The 20,180-nt window shown below is 32.4% G+C and overlaps 1 protein-coding gene across 4 annotated transcripts in view; it reads right to left on the bottom strand.

Annotated features, from left to right (window-relative positions):
- Dync2h1 (dynein cytoplasmic 2 heavy chain 1) overlaps positions 1–20,180 on the bottom strand; it is a 329,197-nt gene that overhangs the window by 19,618 nt on the left and 289,399 nt on the right. For all 4 annotated transcript variants that reach the window (XM_005329090.4, XM_078046934.1, XM_005329089.4 and 1 more), the window contains 2 exons: positions 3,210–3,319; positions 2,210–2,291 (listed from right to left, as the gene is read on the bottom strand). In XM_005329090.4, coding sequence (XP_005329147.1) covers positions 2,210–2,291; positions 3,210–3,319 — 192 coding nt within the window. The remainder of the gene's footprint in view (positions 1–2,209; positions 2,292–3,209; positions 3,320–20,180) is intronic.

Genomic DNA, 20,180 nt, shown 5'->3' with positions numbered 1-20,180 from the left:
TGGATCTTGTCTTTTTGGGTACTGCATGCTTCTTATATCTGGATGTCCATCTCATTCTGAAGGCTTAAGAGTTTATCCGTTCCATTAGCCCACATCTCACAGCCCTCCTCAATTCCAATGCTTCATAAATTTGTCTCTTCATGTTGCCCAAAGTTCTTGTATATTCTGATCATTGTTACTTATTTTCTTTAATACTGTCTAAATGTTCAAAGCTGGCCACTTAGTCTTCTGGCTCTAATATTCTGTCTTCATGATCTGTTCTATTAAAGAGGTGTTCAACTGAAAATTGTATTTGATTTATGCTGTCTTTAATTTCCAAGATTTAATTTCTATCTCATTATTGAATTTCTCATTCATAGTCTGTGGTGACTTCCTTAATTCATTCAGTTGTTTTCTCATGTTCTTTGGGAATTCATTGATCATTTTTATAATGATTTTTCTGAAATCCTTATCTGATATTTCATCAGTATTTTGAAGGTCATATTGCTGGTGAATTATTGCCTTTAGGAGGTGGTGTGTTAGCTTGCTTTTTCATATTTCTTGTATTCATGTGTTGGGTTTTATGCATCTATTGGGATTTCTCTTCTACTCTTATGTGTGGATCTTTTTGGGGCCCAGTCTTCACTTGCCAAAGTGTCCTAGAGAGATCTGGATTGAGATCCCCACTCATAGGTATAGTGTTGATAGCTTTTGTATTATTTTTCTTCTTTTTTTTTTTTTCTATAGCAATTGAAGTCCATAGGTTCCAGCTGAGGACCCATCCCTAGCTGTTTCTACTTGGGGCCTGGTCATTAGTTAGAGTTTTTGACCTTCCTTTGTATTAAAGTATAGCTGAAGACTGTCATTAATTTGTGTGGAGGGCAAGGCATGCCATCTTTTGGTTGAGTTCAGTTCAGCACCAGAGTTTCTACCCTGTGGATTTGTAGTGCCCTTGTAGGGTTCCCAGCACTTCACAAAATAGGGGAAAACAAATGAGCAAAAACCAATGCAAACAAAATACAAAGCATTAAACTAGATACTTGATTTCTATTATAACATCTACAATGTTAACTGCCACAAAAAATAGAAATGGTAGGGGTAGCAAATGCCAACAGCAAAAACAATAAGTAAACATGTGTTTATATCTGGCATTAAATCACACAACAGGTGTCAACTATGGAATGCACAGCAGTAATAATTGCAACAGCATTAATGGTGGGGGCAGGCATTATATAAACCAATTAGTGCTAAATGATGGTAAGAATACAGTTAATAGAAAAGAAAATGTGATAGAAAGGTAGAAAAGAGTTTACAATTTCAAAAAGTGAACAGACTGAAGAAGGATGTAGGAAGTGAAGGTTACAAGGGAAGAGGAGAAAAAATAGAAGTAACAAAGGGAGAGTGGAAGATAGAACAGAATTTGGATTTAGCAGAAGAGAAACCAACAAATGAAAAACAATATAAAACAAAATTGTAATATACTAATAAGAAACCCTAACCCTTAAAATACAAGGAAAAAAACTATAATTTTTTTAATGAGACAAAAAGAAAAAAATATATACACAAAGAAAAAAAGAAATATATATAAATATATAAAAATATACACAAAATTACAGAATTGTTTCTACTAAGTTGGTTAAAATAGTCAATGAGAATAGATGGTCACTGCCTATGTCCAACTGTCTTTTTTTCTATTTCTTCTTGAGCTATGTACTGAACGCAAGAGCTGAGGGTTCCTCTTTGTGTGTTGCTCACCAAGTTGCCAGTTATAGTGGCCCAAGATTTTAAAGCTAGTTCAAATAATACAATTCTCAGTTTCTCTTCTCCCAAGTATGAGGTAGGATGAGATGGGAAGTACTGTCAGCTGGAGTTTTGTCTGCAAAGACCAGATGGAAACCTTTCCATGGTGGGGCCGGTACAAAGTAAAGTTAGGAATTTTTAAAGTAGACTCTAGATACGAACACAATTAACCTTTTCACGAGTCAGTTCTTTAATGTAATTTTCCTTTTCTCAAATTATGTGGTTATGATTTAGATGTAGATTTTCAATCATATACAAGTAGAATTTTTTTGTATTTTGTATTATAAGCTATTTCATGTTAAATTGTAATTTTGATTATTTTACATAGGTAACACAATCTAACTTTGCTGATATTACAACTATAAAAATAGATGGCTTTGAGATAGAAATTTCATAATCTCGTCTCAAACAGGAGAGCTAAAATTAGTACCTTAATTTGCAGCTTTGCTTCTTGAAGTCGACCTTTCCATGAAGCTACAAATTTAAGGCTATCCACAGAATGACCCATTGCCCTATAAAAGTAAAGCATCAAAAGTCACAATTAGGGCTGGGGATATAGCTTAGTTGATAGAGTGCTTAACTCTCATGCACAAGGCCCTGGCTTCAATCCCCAGAACCACACACACACACACAAAAGTCACAATTATTAGGGGAATTGGGGTGTAGTGCAGTGTTTAGCATGCATGAGTCCCTAGGTTCAATCTCTAGAACCAACTCCTGTATTTAGCATGTGTAAGCCCTTAGATTCAATCACTAGAACAAACTCCTGTTCCCAAATCCTCAGGAATTAATATGTAAGAGAAGATAGTCTTATTATTTTAAACTGATACATTTATAACGTTCAAATTAAGATCTATTATGCACAATATCTTAGATTTTACACCATGTTTTAAAAATTTAGCTGTTTATATATCAGTCTTTCTTTAGGGTTATGAATTCCTTAAGTACATGGCATTTCATTTTACACCCTCCATTTGAACTATGGCCTAAAATATGTGTTCAATAAATATTTATTAGCAAAATTAAAATATTGATATTTATAGATCTTGAAACGGTATAAACTGAAATCTGAGTAATTAAGCAAATAAATTTGTTAAATATATTTTTGGTACTATTTCATCTGGTATGGAAATGAATTTGATCTTCATTATAATGTTCTTTTTTCCACCATTAAGCCCAGTCAGTGCTGTTCAGTAGAATTTTCTATAAAGATAAAATGTTTTCATGTAGTCCAAAATGGTAGCAAGCATTAGTTTTTTTAAACTTAAAGTTAACTGTTTTTTTAAAATAAAGTATTAGGGAATAACAAATATCTGGGTTTCAACAATAAATTCATTTCTCAATAATCAAGGCAAAATGATTAGAAGTGACTAAAGCAAAATCTAACTACCCTCAGAAACAAATAGGTAAAGCATTTTAGTTTTAATTACCTTGCAGTTTCTTGGCGAAGAGCATTAAGAAATGTGTCTGGATGGAAGAGTTCTGATAGATCAAGTGTGTCAGAAAGAAGAATCTGTTTTTCAGCTTTATCCACCCAGTTCTAGAGGAGAAGGGTGGAAATAAATATATAAATATACACCTATGCTCTTAAAAATCAGTTAAAGAATTATGCATAAATTTTCAATGAGACATCAATGCAGTTTCCAAATGCTCTGAAATAGTGTACAGAAAAAAAAACTAGGATTTTAATATTTGCAAGCCTAACATAGTAATTTGATATAATATCTGTCATTGTAAAGCCTTTTGCTAGTAAAAATCTCAAAATGTCTCTAAATGTGAAATTAATTTTATATGTAGCAGTATATATTTACATATGTGAAATTATATGTATTTCAGTTTGGACCACGACTTCTACTGATGACTCATTTCTGAGTAGGCTTAGGAGATACTGAGCATTCAGGTCTAGTAAGAGTCCTCAGGATCTTCATGTCTTGACATTACAAACTGAATTAGGGTTGCAGTTCCAGATCTAGATTTGATAGTAAATTTGTCACCTTTTGAATCAAGCATTAAAGTGGAGGGTAATGTAATTCTTCTTCAACAGGTATTTTAAAGTAGTCTCTTCTACTTACCTGCCATTTAAGAAAACATTCTACACTGTATCTGCAATGGTACACATCAGCATAAAGTATGTTTGACAAATATTTTTTAAATTATGACTTGGAACAAATGACAAAAACATTATAGTATTCTACAATATTTACATGCTTTTCATGTATTAACCAATTTTATGCTTACCACAAACCTGTAAGTTAGTAAACCCTCTTTACAAAGGAAGAATTAAGAGGCATAGTGAGGTTAAAGGTCTTGTCCAAGGTTTGTTAGTAGGTGTTGGAGCCAGGAAATAAATTAGTGATTAAGTGATTTGTGTCTTGCCATTGTTTCCTGCAAGTCCTAAGGTGCCTTCACAGAAAGCATACTGCTTTCTGAATCAGTCTATTATTTTGGCTGGTCTACAGAGATAGTACTATAATAATTTCAGCTATTAAAAAAACTTTCAAAATCTCATTTACCAAATAATTCATTTTGCATGATTTATAAGCCATCCAGAAAAAACTCTTTATTCCTGTTTTAGAAAGGATGTGTCTGTAACTTATTCTCAACCTAAGAATTTACATATCTCAGCTAGGATCAAAACAGAAGGAAATTAAAATCTGTAATACTATTGTGTTTGCATTAATATCTTAAAGCACTTGACAGATACTCAAATCCTGTATCAAACATGTTCCTATGTCCTTCTTACCAATGGATAACATTATTGATTTCTTCATGTAGAAAAGATCTTAAATTGAGATCTCCTTAACAAAGCATCATTCTTTCTCAGATGTTATCCTTTACATTTCACAAAATATTTTTAATTATAAAATTTTAAATTATATACATTTTTATTCCCTATCACATAATTTTCATTAGTTAAACATAGCCAACAAATTATGCTTACATAAACCTATTATATTATTTTAAAACCAAAAATATTTCCAATTATCTGTTCATTAAATTAATGCCTTAAACTTTATTTTGAATCCAAATAACCTTAAAAGAGTTGTTGCCAAAAATGTATGTACATATTTTCAAACTAATTAAAATAAGAGTGTGGCTGATAATCAGATTTTCAAATCATTGAAGTTTGGATTAATGACATTAATCAAAGAGGGCAAGTGTCTTTTCTTTTGTAAAAATATTAATCTGTAAAAAAAACTGGTTAGTCCATTAAATAGCTTAAAGGTAGATTAACAAAAAGGTATTATTTGATAAGATAGATTTAACAAAGATTCTTTTAGTGTATGTCATAGCTTTGAATAACAAACTTCATGGTGAAGAAATATTTTATATTTAAAACTACACTTATAGCCAGGTGCTGCACGCGTTCTTATAATGCTGTGAACTCAGGAAGCTGAGATGGGAATAATGCAAGTTCCAGATCACTTTGGTGGCCCTGCAATGGAGGGAGACTCTGTGGCAAAATAACAAAGAGTTCAGTGGTAAAGCGCCCTGGGTTCAATCCCCAATACCAAACAACAACAAAACCTCTAAATTCATACTTATAAGATTGAAAATAAAGTAGCAGCATTGTTTTTTAATAAGAAATATGCATGCACAAACTGGGCTTGCAACAAAGTGTAGGCATATTAGCTGGAAAATTTATTTAGTAAATGATTTCTCTTTTCTCCTTTTATTCAGTGATCCTTTTCTTAGAATGTAATTTAAATAAGAAATTATTGTACATGACATGTTTATTTACAAGTATTTTAATATCAAGATATCAGAAGAATAAATGAAATAGAAACTAAGTGGATTAAATGAAGATATATTAATACAACAAAAAATTCCACAGCCAATAAAAACTGGTATTTAGAGAATATTTAATGACATAGAAAACTGTTCCTAACCTAATATGTTTATCAGAATGCTAAATGTATACATAGTAAGGACCTCCTATGTAAAAGCATTATTTGAATACCTTGAAAAAATATTGGAAGATATTTTTTCAGCAAGTCTACCCTATTAATGATTATCTTTAATTCACACGCAAATAGCAATGATATAGTTTAAAATGCAATGCATTAAACTAGGTGATTTTATTTTGTTTAAGGTACTATGTTCCTTGGAAAAAGTGTTTAATGCAAACAAGTAATTTGAATAATATTTCTTCTCAATGTTCCATATTTTATACTATTCTTTCAAATTATTTAGTGTAAGTTTGGAGACTTAAGAATCTGAGAACAAATTCATGTAGACACTAAGCTATAAGCTATCCAGAATAAAACTAAGTATCATTAGTCATTGTTTTGATTGGAGTAAACAAAACATTTAAAGTTATTAGCATGTTAATAGCCTGAACATAACACTGTTCTCAAATCTTTGGATGAATAGATGTAAAACACTGTAGTTCAGCAGCAAAGCTTATAACCAAGAATGATTCTGGAATTAAAATCTCAGAAGATAACTAAGATATTTCTTGCTAAAGTTTGTTGTACCAACTTCAAGGGCTAGATATTGCCAGATTTTTTAGTCAAAATTTATCCTATATATCCTTGATATATATATATATATATATTCATTTAAATCCTGTACATTAAATTACTAGTTAACCACACGATAAAACAGGAATTTATTTCAGTGGGTTTTGAGAATAAGATGTAATATCTGGAATTCAAGATAAACATAAGTTGGGCTGGCTTCCTGGGCGTCATTTTTAACTATGTAATCCTTAAAACACAATTTCTGGCTCCATGTACTCAATATTAAGGTTACTTTGCCTACTAATTTTTAGAGAACTGCTTCACTAACGTATGCTGAACATATGACTGTAAACATTCACTGATGTTCTGTAATCACAATGACTTTAATTCTTTATTGCATCTCTTGAATTTTAATGTGTTGTGTTATTCATTCAGTAATTTTCTATTTTGGTGTCTTGTTTGATTCATGGGTATATTTAATTTCCAAATTCTTGAATTTTCATAGATTTTTATTATTGATTTCCTTATTTTATTTTTTTGGCGGGGCATCAGAGATTGAACTCAGGGGCACTCAACCACATATCCCAGCCCTATTTTGTATTTTACTTAGAGATGGGACCTCACTAAGTTGCTTAGCGCCTTGCTTTTGCTAAGGCTAGCTTTGAACTCAAAATCCTCCTGTCTCAGTCTTCCGAGTCGCTGCGATTACAGGCATGTGCCATCATGCCTGGTTTTGTTATTGATTTCAAATTTCATTTCTATTATGGATAAGAGAACTTACTTTGTGAGGTTTAAATCTTATTAGATTCATTGAGACTCATTCTGTGGCTTAGTATATGACCTATCTTTATAAGTGTTCTGTGTGCATTTGAAAATAATGTGTATGCTAATGGTATTGTATAATATTCTCTCTCTATATATATCAATTAGGTAAACAGTTTGTTCAAGTCTTTTAAATCCTTTCTGATTTTCTATCTTAATTATTAAGAAGAGTGTATTAAAATATCTAAGTTTAAGTCCAGATTTTGTCTCCTTGCAGTTCTATCAGTTGTTTGCATCATGTATTTTAAAAATGTTATAAGATGTGTAAAAGTGTAGTATTGTAAAATAACCTTTATCATCTCTGGTTATATTCTTTGCTGCAAAACCTATTTTGACTGATAATATAGCAAGCCAGCTTTCTTTTGGTTAGTATTAATAGAATGTATCTTTTTTCATCCTTTTACTTTTAACCTATTAGTCTTTATACTTAAAATGCAACACCCTGATGCCATCATAGTTGGTCTTGTTTTTGACCACACTGACAATCTTTGGCTCTAATTTGTGATTTAAGTATATAGTTAAACTTGTAAAAAATGCTACTTTAATGAGTTATTGGTTATTTTTATTGAGTGGAAAGATAAGCTTATAAACTGCTATTTTTTTTTTACAGGAAAACATTTCAGGGTTTTACACTGAGCAAAATAGAATTCAATGAGCAAAATTACAGCTTCAATTTGGTTTTTGATGGAACTTAAAATATTTTTTTGAATGAAGGAACAAAGATCAGAGAATTGAATTGATTTCTTACCCAAAACATCATTTATATTATTGGTAAGATTATACTTTTAAATTAAACAATGTTATAGACCTGTATAATAAAAATCACCAGGAATAATTTCTATATATAATAATTACCACATCTATGGGAAATATTTGAATATAAAATTCAGTTATGACATGGTATGAATAAAGCTTTTGGTTTATTCACTATATGGCTGAATGTAAGGATATTTTGATTCTTTAAACAGTGGATTGATGGCAGACAGGGTCTTGTAGACAAACTAGTACTTCATTTTTGAGCCTCCAGGTATAGTTAGGTAGAATGATACATGCATTTAAAATAATGAAATTTGAAGCAGACATTTTGAAGACCAAAGGCAACTACATATATAAATCTTAATAATTACCCTTCCATGCCAAGCCCTGTATATAGTTTCAAATTACCCAGAGTAACTCCATCTCACAGAAGCCAAGGCCTTACAACAGCACACAAAGCCTACACTGTCTGCCCCTGCACTAATTCCAAACCCTTCTCCATGCCACAATATCTACCTTAATCCCTGACTTCTCTGACCACCTTTTCTTCAGTCACCATGATCTCCTTTTAAAAGCGCTTCTGCCTCAGCGTGCTTCACTTGCTATTCCCTCTACCTGAAACTTCACTACAATATACCTATCTGCATGGCTATGACCTTACCTCCTTGAGGTCTCTATTCAAATATCATTACGTTGGAAATGTCTTCCCTAATGTTACCAGTTTAATGTAACTAATTTTTTATACTTTGCCTTTATATCTAGAGTGCCACATGCACTAGGAATTAAAAAAGAAAGGAAAAAAATTTCTCAGGACTTCACTATGTTGATTTTATGAGGAGTTTTCAAAGTAAAACTTCAAAGAAATCAAAGGGTCCTTTTAACAATTTTCATACTTTTAGGAAATTAATTTTAACCAAATTGGTTCTTGGGAGGGGCTTTAATATTATGGACTTATAAAGAAATTTTGATCTTTCAGGCATTTCTCATCTTCATCAGATTAAAGGAGAATGCTGAAATCTCTCACTGCTCTACCATGATCTCTCCCACTGTGGATGGTTCTTTTGAAGATTGAATAAGATTTTGTAACCATTTACATTTCTCTTCTAAGGTACAGAAATCATATTTTGACAAGTGACCTTGTTTTAATGGTATTTTAACTTTTACTTCTAATCATTCTGTTGAATGTGAATATATGTATTGGCAGTAGATTGGGGGCCACAGAAAAATGGAATACTATTTTCCTGTGGGATATCTTTTAGTGAGAGTTTTAAATTAAATAGGAAATTTTCCCATAGACTAATTTATGAATGGAAAATGATTTTGGTAAATGATATTATGGGAAAATATACAAACAGTCATTCACTCCAGAGGAAAGCACTATAATTACAATACAGTAAGCTCCCTTTTTCACTTACTATTATCCTTAAAATTAATATCCTAATTTTTCTATAGAATGTTGTTTTTTTTCTGATTTAACCATTTGTGATAGTAAGCATACAACTTGCTTCCATGCAAATGGAAAAGAAAAACACTTCTGAAGTATTTTGAAATTCCAAAAATGACCTACTATGTGTTAATCATCCTTTATAATTTATATGTTTCTTATATCTTAAAAAACTAAGATTTCTATTCTGTTAAATTAGGGAATTGCATATTATGCAAAAAAAATTATAGTATTTTGAGTTCCACCTCAGTTTTTATTGGGATATCAAAAATAAAAATATTTGATAAAAATGTAAAAAAATACTGGGTGTAGTGATGCATGACTGTAATCCCAGGATCTTGGGAGACTGAGGCAGGAGGATCACGAGTTCAAAGCCAGCCTCAGCAAAAGTAAGGCACTAAGCAACTCAGTGAGACCCTGTCTCTAAATAAAATACAAAATAGGGCTGGGATGTAGCTCAGTGGTTGAGTGCCCCCCCCCCCGTACCAAAAAAAGTGGGGGGCTGGGGATGTGGCTCTGTGGTTAAGAGAACCCCTGGGTGGTTCAATTGGCAGTATATTAAAAAAAAAAGTAAAATACAAACACACAAAAATAAAAACAAAACCAGAAAACCTTACCCAAATTGATATGTACCAGAAACAAAACATCAGTAATTAACCTAGGTGCTCATGAAATGAAAAGCATTTCTTACTGCTTAAAACAAACAAACAAATAAACACTTAACTATTGTAATTCTTTAATTTTAGGTTTGGCCATATAGTCCAGTAAAAAAACAGATTCTGGGAAAAAGTAAATTCCCTTATGAATTTGGTTAACAGCAAGACATATAACTGGAAAACTTCTAACTGCATAAATTGCAGTCAACTATCCTAATTTTAAAAATCTTAATCATTTTGTGATGACCCCCCATGCTCCATAGCTGACTGAAAAAAAACAAACTGTACAAAGGATCTGAAGGAGACTAGCCTTCAGAGCTGTCTCTGATGCACTAATATCTGCTAGCTGGTTTAACTTTATTAACTTAACAGACATGCTCTTATCTCTATGAGAACAGAATATACCTTAACTGAAAAAAAAAAAGCCTAACTCTTACCCTACTCTTAATATACTCACCTACTAGAATACTAAAAAGTTCATTCAAACATGATTTTTTTTTTTAAAAAAAAAAAACAAACTATAAGGCTCAATGTTCAGCACAAAGTAGTACTAGCTTTGAACTTGAGATCCTCCTGCCTCAGTCTCTGGAGTAGCTGAGATTATAGGGCAATTCTACTCCACCCCGCTATAAGTACTTTCTTCAATAGACCTTTGCGATGTTTTTCTATCACATTGTAGAGAGAAATGTGGAAGAATAATATTTCATGATTTAGATTTTTTTTTTTAACTGATGGTCTCTCCTGACCTTTCCAAAGAAAGGAATAAGTTAAAGCTATATGGGCTAAACCCATACAGGATTCATACAGAACCTGAATCTTTGTAATAAGATCATTAGACATGGCCTCTGGGCATGGTACTTAATTTTGGGTTTGATAACCCAGGGATTTATATTGTCTACATATTTATAGATCCTTGCTTAATGGTCAATTATAATTTATTTTATGAATAGCTCACTCTACAGTGTAAGGACAATCCTTTCAAATTTTCAAAAAACTTTACTCCTAAAATTATTTCCTTTTTTTCACTTTTTATTGAACACTAAAACAAACAAACTCCCAGCCCCCAAATCCCACCACATCTACCATGTTATTTATCTGTGCTATGAAGTATCACAACTCACAGAAGAAAAAAGGAAAAAAAGTGGGAAAAAAGGTCTATACTTGTTATCTCAACTTTGCCCTTTTTTTTCTCTAACTCATACAACCAGGCTTTCATTTTTCTGTACTTCACAAAACAACTCAACATTACCAGTGTCATCCACATTGCCAAATATAATAATATTTCTCTAATCTCACCTACAGAATTTGACATAGTTGATGGTTTTGACCTTTTAAAAACCCTTTCTTTCTTGACTTCCTGATCACTACAGTCTCCTAGGCTTTCTTCTGTATTTTTGACTACTAATTCTTGATCTCAACAATTCACTCCTTCTCTTTTTTTGGAACATCAATATTGGAGTAAAGCAGAGCCAAATATTGACCACTCCTATAGTTTTAAAGACCATTTCAATATGCTCATGACTGCCAATTTATTTCATATTTCAACCTCTTACCAATTCTTCATTATTTCCACTAAGATGTTTTTGAACTTAATATATTCAAATTAGAAATCTTAATTTGCAAGACCATTTCCATCCTAAGAAAAATACTCCATTATTCGTATCCTTCAACTCAGCAAACCATTCAACCAATTGCTCAGTCAAAACCTTGAAATTGTTTGGTACCTCTCTTTCATGCCCCAGAACTAAATATACAGCTCTAATATAAAAATCCTAGTATTTTTCTACCTCCATAGCCACCATCCTAGTGCAGAAAACCATCACAACCTCTTTTGGATTATGTAGTAACCTCTTAACTGGTCAGTCTGCTGCAGTTCTCTCCCTATAGTCTATTCACAAAACCCCAGAATAATTTTTATCCTTTGCTCTCAATTACCGCTGGCTTCTCATGCACTCATCATCTAAAGTCCTTACCAAGCTTCCAAGGATCCATGTCATAGTCCCTGGCAACCCATCCAACTTCATTTCTAGTAGCATTCTCTTTACACACATCTATTCACTCTGGCTGGCTTCCTTGTTGTCCATTGAACAGGCAGAGGACTGTCTCAGATCATACTCACTGGATCTGAGTAGTTGCATTTGGTTTTTTGTTTGTTTTTTATCACCCCCCTCCGATACCTTCAGTTTGCTCTCTTCATTCAAGTCTCTGTTAAATATTATTTCCTAACAAAGGTCTTCTGGGACTACTCATAGCCTTAGTCCATATAAAATTTTTTAGTATTCTAATATTTATTAAAGTTCAATTTCAGTAGTTAACTTGATCTATTATCTGCCTTTTTACCTTCTTGTAGGCTTAACAAACATATTGTTCTGACATCCTAGAAATAAACAATATCAATATTTATCTAAGCATAAAGGTAACCATGTTAGTAAGGCCAGCAAGCCATGTCATTTAGATTTATTTGAAATATTACATTATTGTAATTAGATTATTATAACTAATATATTTTTATATTATAAGTATATACCACCTAAAGGGAAAATAATCCCTTCATGTGCTCTACAAGTTGAAGTTTACTTAGTCTGAAACATAAACATATATTACAAGAATAAAATTTCAAAAATTGAAAAATTAATGTTACGTAAATGAAGAATTTAGAGTCCAATAAATAGAGAAATAGACTGACAATACAAATATTAGGAGAATATATTAGCTTGATAAGGGTAAGGAATAACATTGGAAGCACTTAATTCTGATAAGTGGATGCTGATCCATAATTGGGGAGGGCGCATGGGAAAAATGAAGGAATTCTGATTGGACAAAGGGGAGAGAGATGAGGGGGGGAGAAATGGGGGCAGGAAAGATGGTGAAATGAGATGGACATCTGGACATCATTACATTAAGTGTTGAGAGCCACAGCTGAAGGGGCCCCAGCAAACTTCCAGCTGCCAGCAAACTTTCAGACTGCCAGCTGATGATTGGCTCACAGTGGCCCCAGCAACATCTAGCTAATTGGCTCCTCTGCGGTGATGCTCATTGGGGGACTTCTTTGGCTCTGCCCACGCGACCCAGCCAATCGGCCTGAAGAGCAGGAGGATTGTGGGAGGTGGTGAGGCTTGTGTTTGTGTGAGAGGCTTGTGGGAAGCCGGTGGTGACAGTTGGGCTCTGAGGGTTTTTCCTGAGGAGCTGTTTTGTTTGGCCTGTGTGGTTCTAAAAATAAAGTTCGTTTCTTTTGACAAGTGGCTCCTGAATTGTGCCCATCCAGACTGCGGCATTTTTATAATTATGATAAATTTATAACAACTTATTTTATATATATCAATGACATACATATATTTATAAATGTCAAATATTATACATAATGTTAAATTATAGTGAAATCCAGATTTTCATAGAATTATTTGACATACCAGCATTTGAAACATTAAATGACATTAATGAAAAATAACATTAAATTGTAAGCTATTCAGTTCTATTAAACCATGAGTCCTTCAAGAGGAAGTACTATTTCAGAATACTTCCCATATTATGAGGATAAAACAATGGATTATCAACTTTACCACTTCAAAATTTCTCAAGGAGGAAAAAATATATCACTTATAAAAGAATTCAAAGTAAATCACTTCAATATAAGCATAAAATTTAAAAATGGAGAATATCTGAAATACCTAATTTTTCTTTATTTTCTCACTTCAAAAATTCCTTTTATGGTTTTGATACTATGAAGGTCACAAAAAAAAAACCTTGACAAAATCATTGATGCAGATGGCCAATAATTTTTAGGAGATGGATTAAAAAGTTCTGAGATTGCCTAACGACCTTAAGTTTAAGACTCTAGTAAATATATTACTGAAAATGTTTTCCAAAATTATTATTGCTAGTATTATTAAATCAACTACTCAATAGTCTAAGTCAAAAGTCTACCTCAATATTGTCCACAACACACAAATACAAGGCATATACAATTAAAGCCCTTTTAAAGTGTAACCACAGGTAACTTAATTAAACCAATAATTACTTTCTTTGTATATGAAGAGATTTTTAGTTGCAAATAGTTGAAAAAAATAGATCTGATAGAAGATATATTACAGAATGAAAAATAAATAAAGCATTATGCAATTATCATGGACCATACTATAAATGTGGAAGCTATATTTGGTTTAGGAGTCACAAACACAGGAAGTTTTATTCAAAAAACATCTTCCATTATGTGTTCAGAAATCTTACAGTATCTGATATAACATACTTGACCATGACAGAGAAAATGTCAACCATTTTTCCTTACAAAAGACAGAACTACATGACATACAAGATTTTTCACAACTGTCTTTGTTAATAAACAATGTTAAAACAAGATGTAATGAAGGCCTCTATCTAGTAAAAAATGGCTACTTTAACCAAGAAAAGCCTTGAAACATGACTTTGCAAGTTAGAGTACCAACATAGCAAACAGCACTAACAAATGATCATTGGTTACTTGCAAGGGAAATTGTTTGATGGAATCTGATTTCTCAAAAAACTGAACTTGTCATAGAGTTAAGTATTCTTTGTATGTTTTTTTTGTTGGTTTGTTTTTGTTTTTACTATAGTAGCTGCTAACATTTGTATGATGTGATGAAGGTTGTGGTGCAAATAGAAACTCAGGAGAAATTCTGACATCTTGAAAGCTAATTATGCTGTAAACTGTCACATTTCTAGAACCAAGACTTATCTTTTGCAAAGAATACAAATAGCATGTTTTGTAGGATTGCTTCTATAAAACTGTAGATCACTACATACTACTGTTTAGTATTCCAAATATGCAAGATAGTTGACCATTAAAAGGATTTATTAGTTGATAATGCTATGGAATTATTATCCAAGTATAAAACTTGATTCTTAAAATTTTACAATATGACTGCTATAGTAATAGCTACATTTCAATGGATAAAATTTAATATCTACACTTCAAATTCATTCTATAATGGTGATAATTCAGCTTAAAACCTGGCTGTATATTAATCTTAGATTTCAGGATTTGGGCCAAAATATTTTGATGCCATTCTAATATTGATAAGTTTATTATCTATATCTTTCACTAACATATTATTCCTGTTTTCCCACTATTATTTCCAGCACTTAGAACAATGTCAGTAAATATTCACTGAGTGGATGAATGAATGAATACACACACACACACACACATATATATATATACACTTTCACAATTCTAGCTGAGTATGATATCTAAAAAGAGGGATGCTAAAAATTTTAGAGCCACACAGTCTTTTTGAGTTTCATTTTTACAAGCCTTCCTATGAATAATTATAGTGAATACTTAATGTGTATAAAACACTATATCAAGGACTATGAGTTACTGAGATAAGTTAGGAAAATTAAGAATATTCTTTTCCAGGAATGTAAGGTATGACAAAACCTTCCAAAATATAGAAGACACCTCAAAAATGAATAAAAAACACTTGAACATTTTAGATTGTAAGAGCAAATAAGTCCTCAAATGTTAAATCAAAATGTTTATTGAGTAGATTTAGATAGAAGTAAAAAAAATCTCAAACATATCCTGGATAGTAAAGAATATATCTTAGGGAGATAAATTGTGATGATTGGGAAGCATAGACATGTCAGTGTACTTGAGATTAACCCTATAGTTGATTGAAACATTTTTACTCAACAGTTACTTATTGAAAAGTCTGCTAATGTGAACTACATACTTGGATCTCCCATTTTAGTGGAGGAATATTAGAAAATTTAAAACATAAATGAGTAAAATACACAGAATACTCAATGGAGATATAGGCCATTGTGAAAACAAAGAAGGCAAAGAGGAGAAGAACTGTCAGAGACTATAACTTAAAACAAGATGGTGAGGGAAGAAAAATGCAAAGTTGACATCTGAGCATAGACTTGAAGGAGATAAGGAAGCTTTCTTGTAGGTATCATGGGGGATAACATTCCAAGCAGGAAACTGCAAGAATAAAGGCCCAGAAAGGGAGTGTTACAGATTTGCTCACTGAATAGCAAGGGACCAGTAGAAAGGAACAGGAAATGAGATTAAAAACTAGGAGAGGAAATTAGAGGGGATGGGCCTTATTTTAAATAAGGATTTTGATACTCTGAATGAGATGACTAATTATGGGGATAGTTTCAGGAAAGGAATGGTATAATATGGCTTATACTTCAACCAGAACATTTGAGACTGCTGACGTAAGAACTAATCAGTTGAATTTTGTGCAGGGTGAGAAACAGGGGTTCAATTTCACTTTGCCACATATGGATTTCCAGTTTTCCCAGCACCATTTGTTGAAGAGGCTATCTTATCTCCAATGTATGCTTTTGGTGGCTTTGTCTAGTATGAGATAACTATTTATGTGGGTTTGTCTCTGTTTTCTATTCTGTACCATTGGTCTACGTCTCTGTTTTGGTGCCAATACTATGCCATTTTTGTTAGCATAGCTCTGTAGTATAGTTTAGGGTCTGGTAATTGTGATGCCTCTTGCTTCACTTTTCTTGCTAAGGATTGCTTTGGCTATTCTGGGTCTCTTATTTTTCCAAATGAATTTCATGATTGATTTTTCTATTTCTATGAAGAATGTTATTGGGATTTTAATAGGGATTGCATTAAATCTGTATAGAACTTTTGGTAGTATGACCATTTTGACAATGTTAATTTTGTCCAAGAGCATGAGAGATCTTTTCATGTTTTAAGGGCCTTTTCAATTTCTTTTTCAGAGTTCTGTAGTTTTCCTTGTAGAGGTCTTTCACCTCTTTTGTTACATTGACTCCCAAATATTTTATTTTTTGATGACTATTATGAGTAGGACAGTTTTCCTAATTTCTCTTTCAGTAGATTCATTGCTGATATATAGGAATGCAATTGAGTGGACTAGTCAGAGGGGAGTGGGCATAGGGGTAGGAATGATAGTAAAATGCATGATAGTAAAATGCATCAGACATTATTACCCTATATGTATACATGATTACACGACCTGTGTAACTCTACATCATGTACAACCAGTCAAATGAGAAGTTACACTCCATTTATGCATGATGTGTCAAAATGCATTCTACTGTCAGGTATAACTAATTAGAAATAATATAAAAAAACCCTAATGTGACCTCCTTCTTTAGCAGAGGATATGAAAGGCAGCAGAATACAATAGACACTAGTATGGCAATATGTAAATCAGGGCATGTGTAACCGATATGATTCTGCAATCTGTATACGGGGTAAAAATGGGAGTTCATAACCCACTTGAATCAAAGTGTGAAATATGATATGTCAAGAACTATGTAATGTTTTGAACAACCAACAATAAAAAAACAGCAGGGGAAAAATAAATAAAAATAAAGATAAAAAAAATCATTTGCTATATAGTTTACAGAAACCATCTATTGACAACTAAATATTATTGAGAGAAATCAAGGAGTACATAAACAAGACGAACACATTCATGAACTGGAAAACTCATTTTTAGGATGTCAGTTATCCCCAATCTGAACTATAAATTCAATACAACTCAATCAAAATCCCCTACATGCTATGTGTGACAATTAACAAGACCAAAATGTTTATGGAAATGCCAGACCTATTAAAAAAGATCAAAGTTGGAAGACTTATAGGAGTAAATATCAAGACACTACAAAGCTACATTATTGAAGACAGGGAGGTTTTGGTAAAAAGATAAAGACCAATCTAAGAAAAATAAAGTCCTGAAATAGATCCACACATATACATTTACCAGATTTATGACAGTGTCACCAATGTAACTCAATGAGAAAATGCTGATCTTTTCAATAGATAGTGCTAGAGGAAAGGGATGGGATAGAGTGCTATATCCTCAGTCCTTTTATTTTTATTTATTTATTTTTGTGTATGTTGTGCTGGGGATTGAACCCAGGGCTTTGTGCATGTCAGCCAAGCACTCTACCAACTGAGCTATTACCCCAGTCCTCTTTTATTTTGTTTTGAGATAGAGTCTCACTAACTTGCCCAGGCTGGCTTCAAACTTGTGATAGATATTCCTGTCTCAACCTCCCAAGTGACTGGGATTATAGTTGTGCACCACCATGCTTGGCCTTGAATTTTCAATAATACTGAATTAAATATTGTCTTGATTACTGTGTTTTCCAGTGACCCTTGGATTTTGTGTCTAAGTACTCCTCTGAACTCACTCTACAGTCCCTGCCTTACTGGAGGAATAGATATCTATGTGGAGGTGAGAAAAAAATGTGATCCCTATTTCCCACCATACACAAAAAGTAATTTGGGATAGATATAGATCTAAATGTGAAAAGAAAAGAAAAAATGAGGATTCTAGAAGAAACAGAGTATATTCATGTCGTAATCAAAGATTTCTAATAGTAGGAGTCAGAGGAAGGGAGTACTAACCAAAAAAGAAACAAATACTTTAATAGAATTTCATTAAAATTCAGAACTTCTGTTCATTAAGACATCATTGCAAGTGAACAGGTAAGCCACAAAGTGGGAGAATTTATCTTTAATACGGGTATCTGGCAAAGGACTCATGTTCATAATGTTTAAAGAACTCCTACAAATCAATAAGTAAAAGACTTATAACTCCATATCATATATAACCACAAAAATGGGAAGTTATACTCCATGTATGCATGATATGTCAAAATACATTCTACTGTCATGTATAACTAAAAAGAACAAATTTTAAAAATTAAAAATTTATAATGAAAAAAAATAAAATACTACAATGGGTATATTTTGCCTATAGGATCAAATATAATTTAATATAGCAGCATGACTTACCCTTTACTATTCTCTAGGCTAATCACTGAATACCCCCCTCCTTCTTTACTCTGCTTTTTTGGTTTCTTGAAACCACAAGGCTTATTCTTAACTATGACTTTCCTTCTATCTGCCACATTCTTCCTTCTGTTCACCTGAGTTGTTCCTACAAAGTTCTTACCTGCAGCGTCACTTCCTTGAAATCTCTTTAGGTTAAGCACTATGGCTCTTTGTTCCCAGAGTACTGACTTCCTTATTCTGTTGTTTATTCAATGCTACCTTTTCTGATAAACTATAAGGATAGCTTCTTTGGGACAAGATATATGTCTCTCATGTTTACCCCTTGACATTATCAGTTTCATAGTGTTTGGCATCAGAAAAGCATTTATCACATTTATAAATTTTTTAGATGCCAAAGTGGACGAATGTAAGAAATATAAAAAATTTGAGGCAGAAAAAATATATTTTCAGTAATCATTATATCTAACATTTCACATGGCCTAGCATATAGTGCCAGTTTAATTTTTTTTTTGTCTGAATGAAGGAATGCCATTCTTGACTCTTGTCAGCCTTAGCTTATTTACATAAAATCCCTATAATAAACTAGCACTACATATAATATTTTCAGTTGCTTGTTCTCTTCATACTGGTGTTCTATGCCAAATTGCAAGGTTTTGAGGTCTTAAATTTTGCATGGATCTGGGCTCAAGCTGCATGTATTTATTTGTATTCAATGTGTTCATACACTTTTATAAAAAGCCACAGCTGCCATTTTCAAAGAACCTTGCAAGTAGTACTTCTTATTCTCCCTGCCACACCACCATGACAGGTACCCACCCTTTTCAACTAGGGAGCTACATTGTTCTCTAACCATCACAAGCTGCTCTGGATATTTTTCTGTGAAACAGAGAAGGCATAAGTGAAAACAATAGAATCAACAGGTCATTGAAAGATAGAATGCAAATCCCAAACATTTAAAGGTCACTTTGGGGAGGTGGACATTTTTCTACATTTACAAATGAAAACAAGTTTAGCCCAGAAAAACAAAATACACAAAATATCCCAAAGAGATGATGAAAGTGAGAAATATTATCTATTTCCTGGTTGGAAAGATGGGTAAACTATGATCAAGCCTGAAACTTCTTGAAAATTTATCATTACAATTAAGATTAAATGCCTATAAAGCTTTCAAGAAAAATAAAGAGGAAAAGTGTTCAGTTTTTGTGGCCAGTCTTCAATATACTTACTTTAAATAGTTGTGCCAATTACAATAATTCATGTAAAACTGCTTTAAAGGATATTAACTTCAGTATTAACAATATAAGACAACAAAATTGAGTATACTTACATACATAGTATAATATGAGCCATTATTTTTAGCAAATAGAAGAAACACAAGTTCTTTATGAAAATAATCTAAAGCAAATAACACTGAGAACTATATGAATTTATCACAACTATGCCATTATAACATACAAAGAGCGTCAGAGCATTCCAATATT

Source organism: Ictidomys tridecemlineatus, chromosome 4, assembly GCF_052094955.1.
Source record: "Ictidomys tridecemlineatus isolate mIctTri1 chromosome 4, mIctTri1.hap1, whole genome shotgun sequence".
Taxonomy (NCBI): domain Eukaryota; kingdom Metazoa; phylum Chordata; class Mammalia; order Rodentia; family Sciuridae; genus Ictidomys; species Ictidomys tridecemlineatus.
Note: the sequence above shows the minus strand (reverse complement) of the source record. Positions and strands in the feature narration are given on the sequence as shown.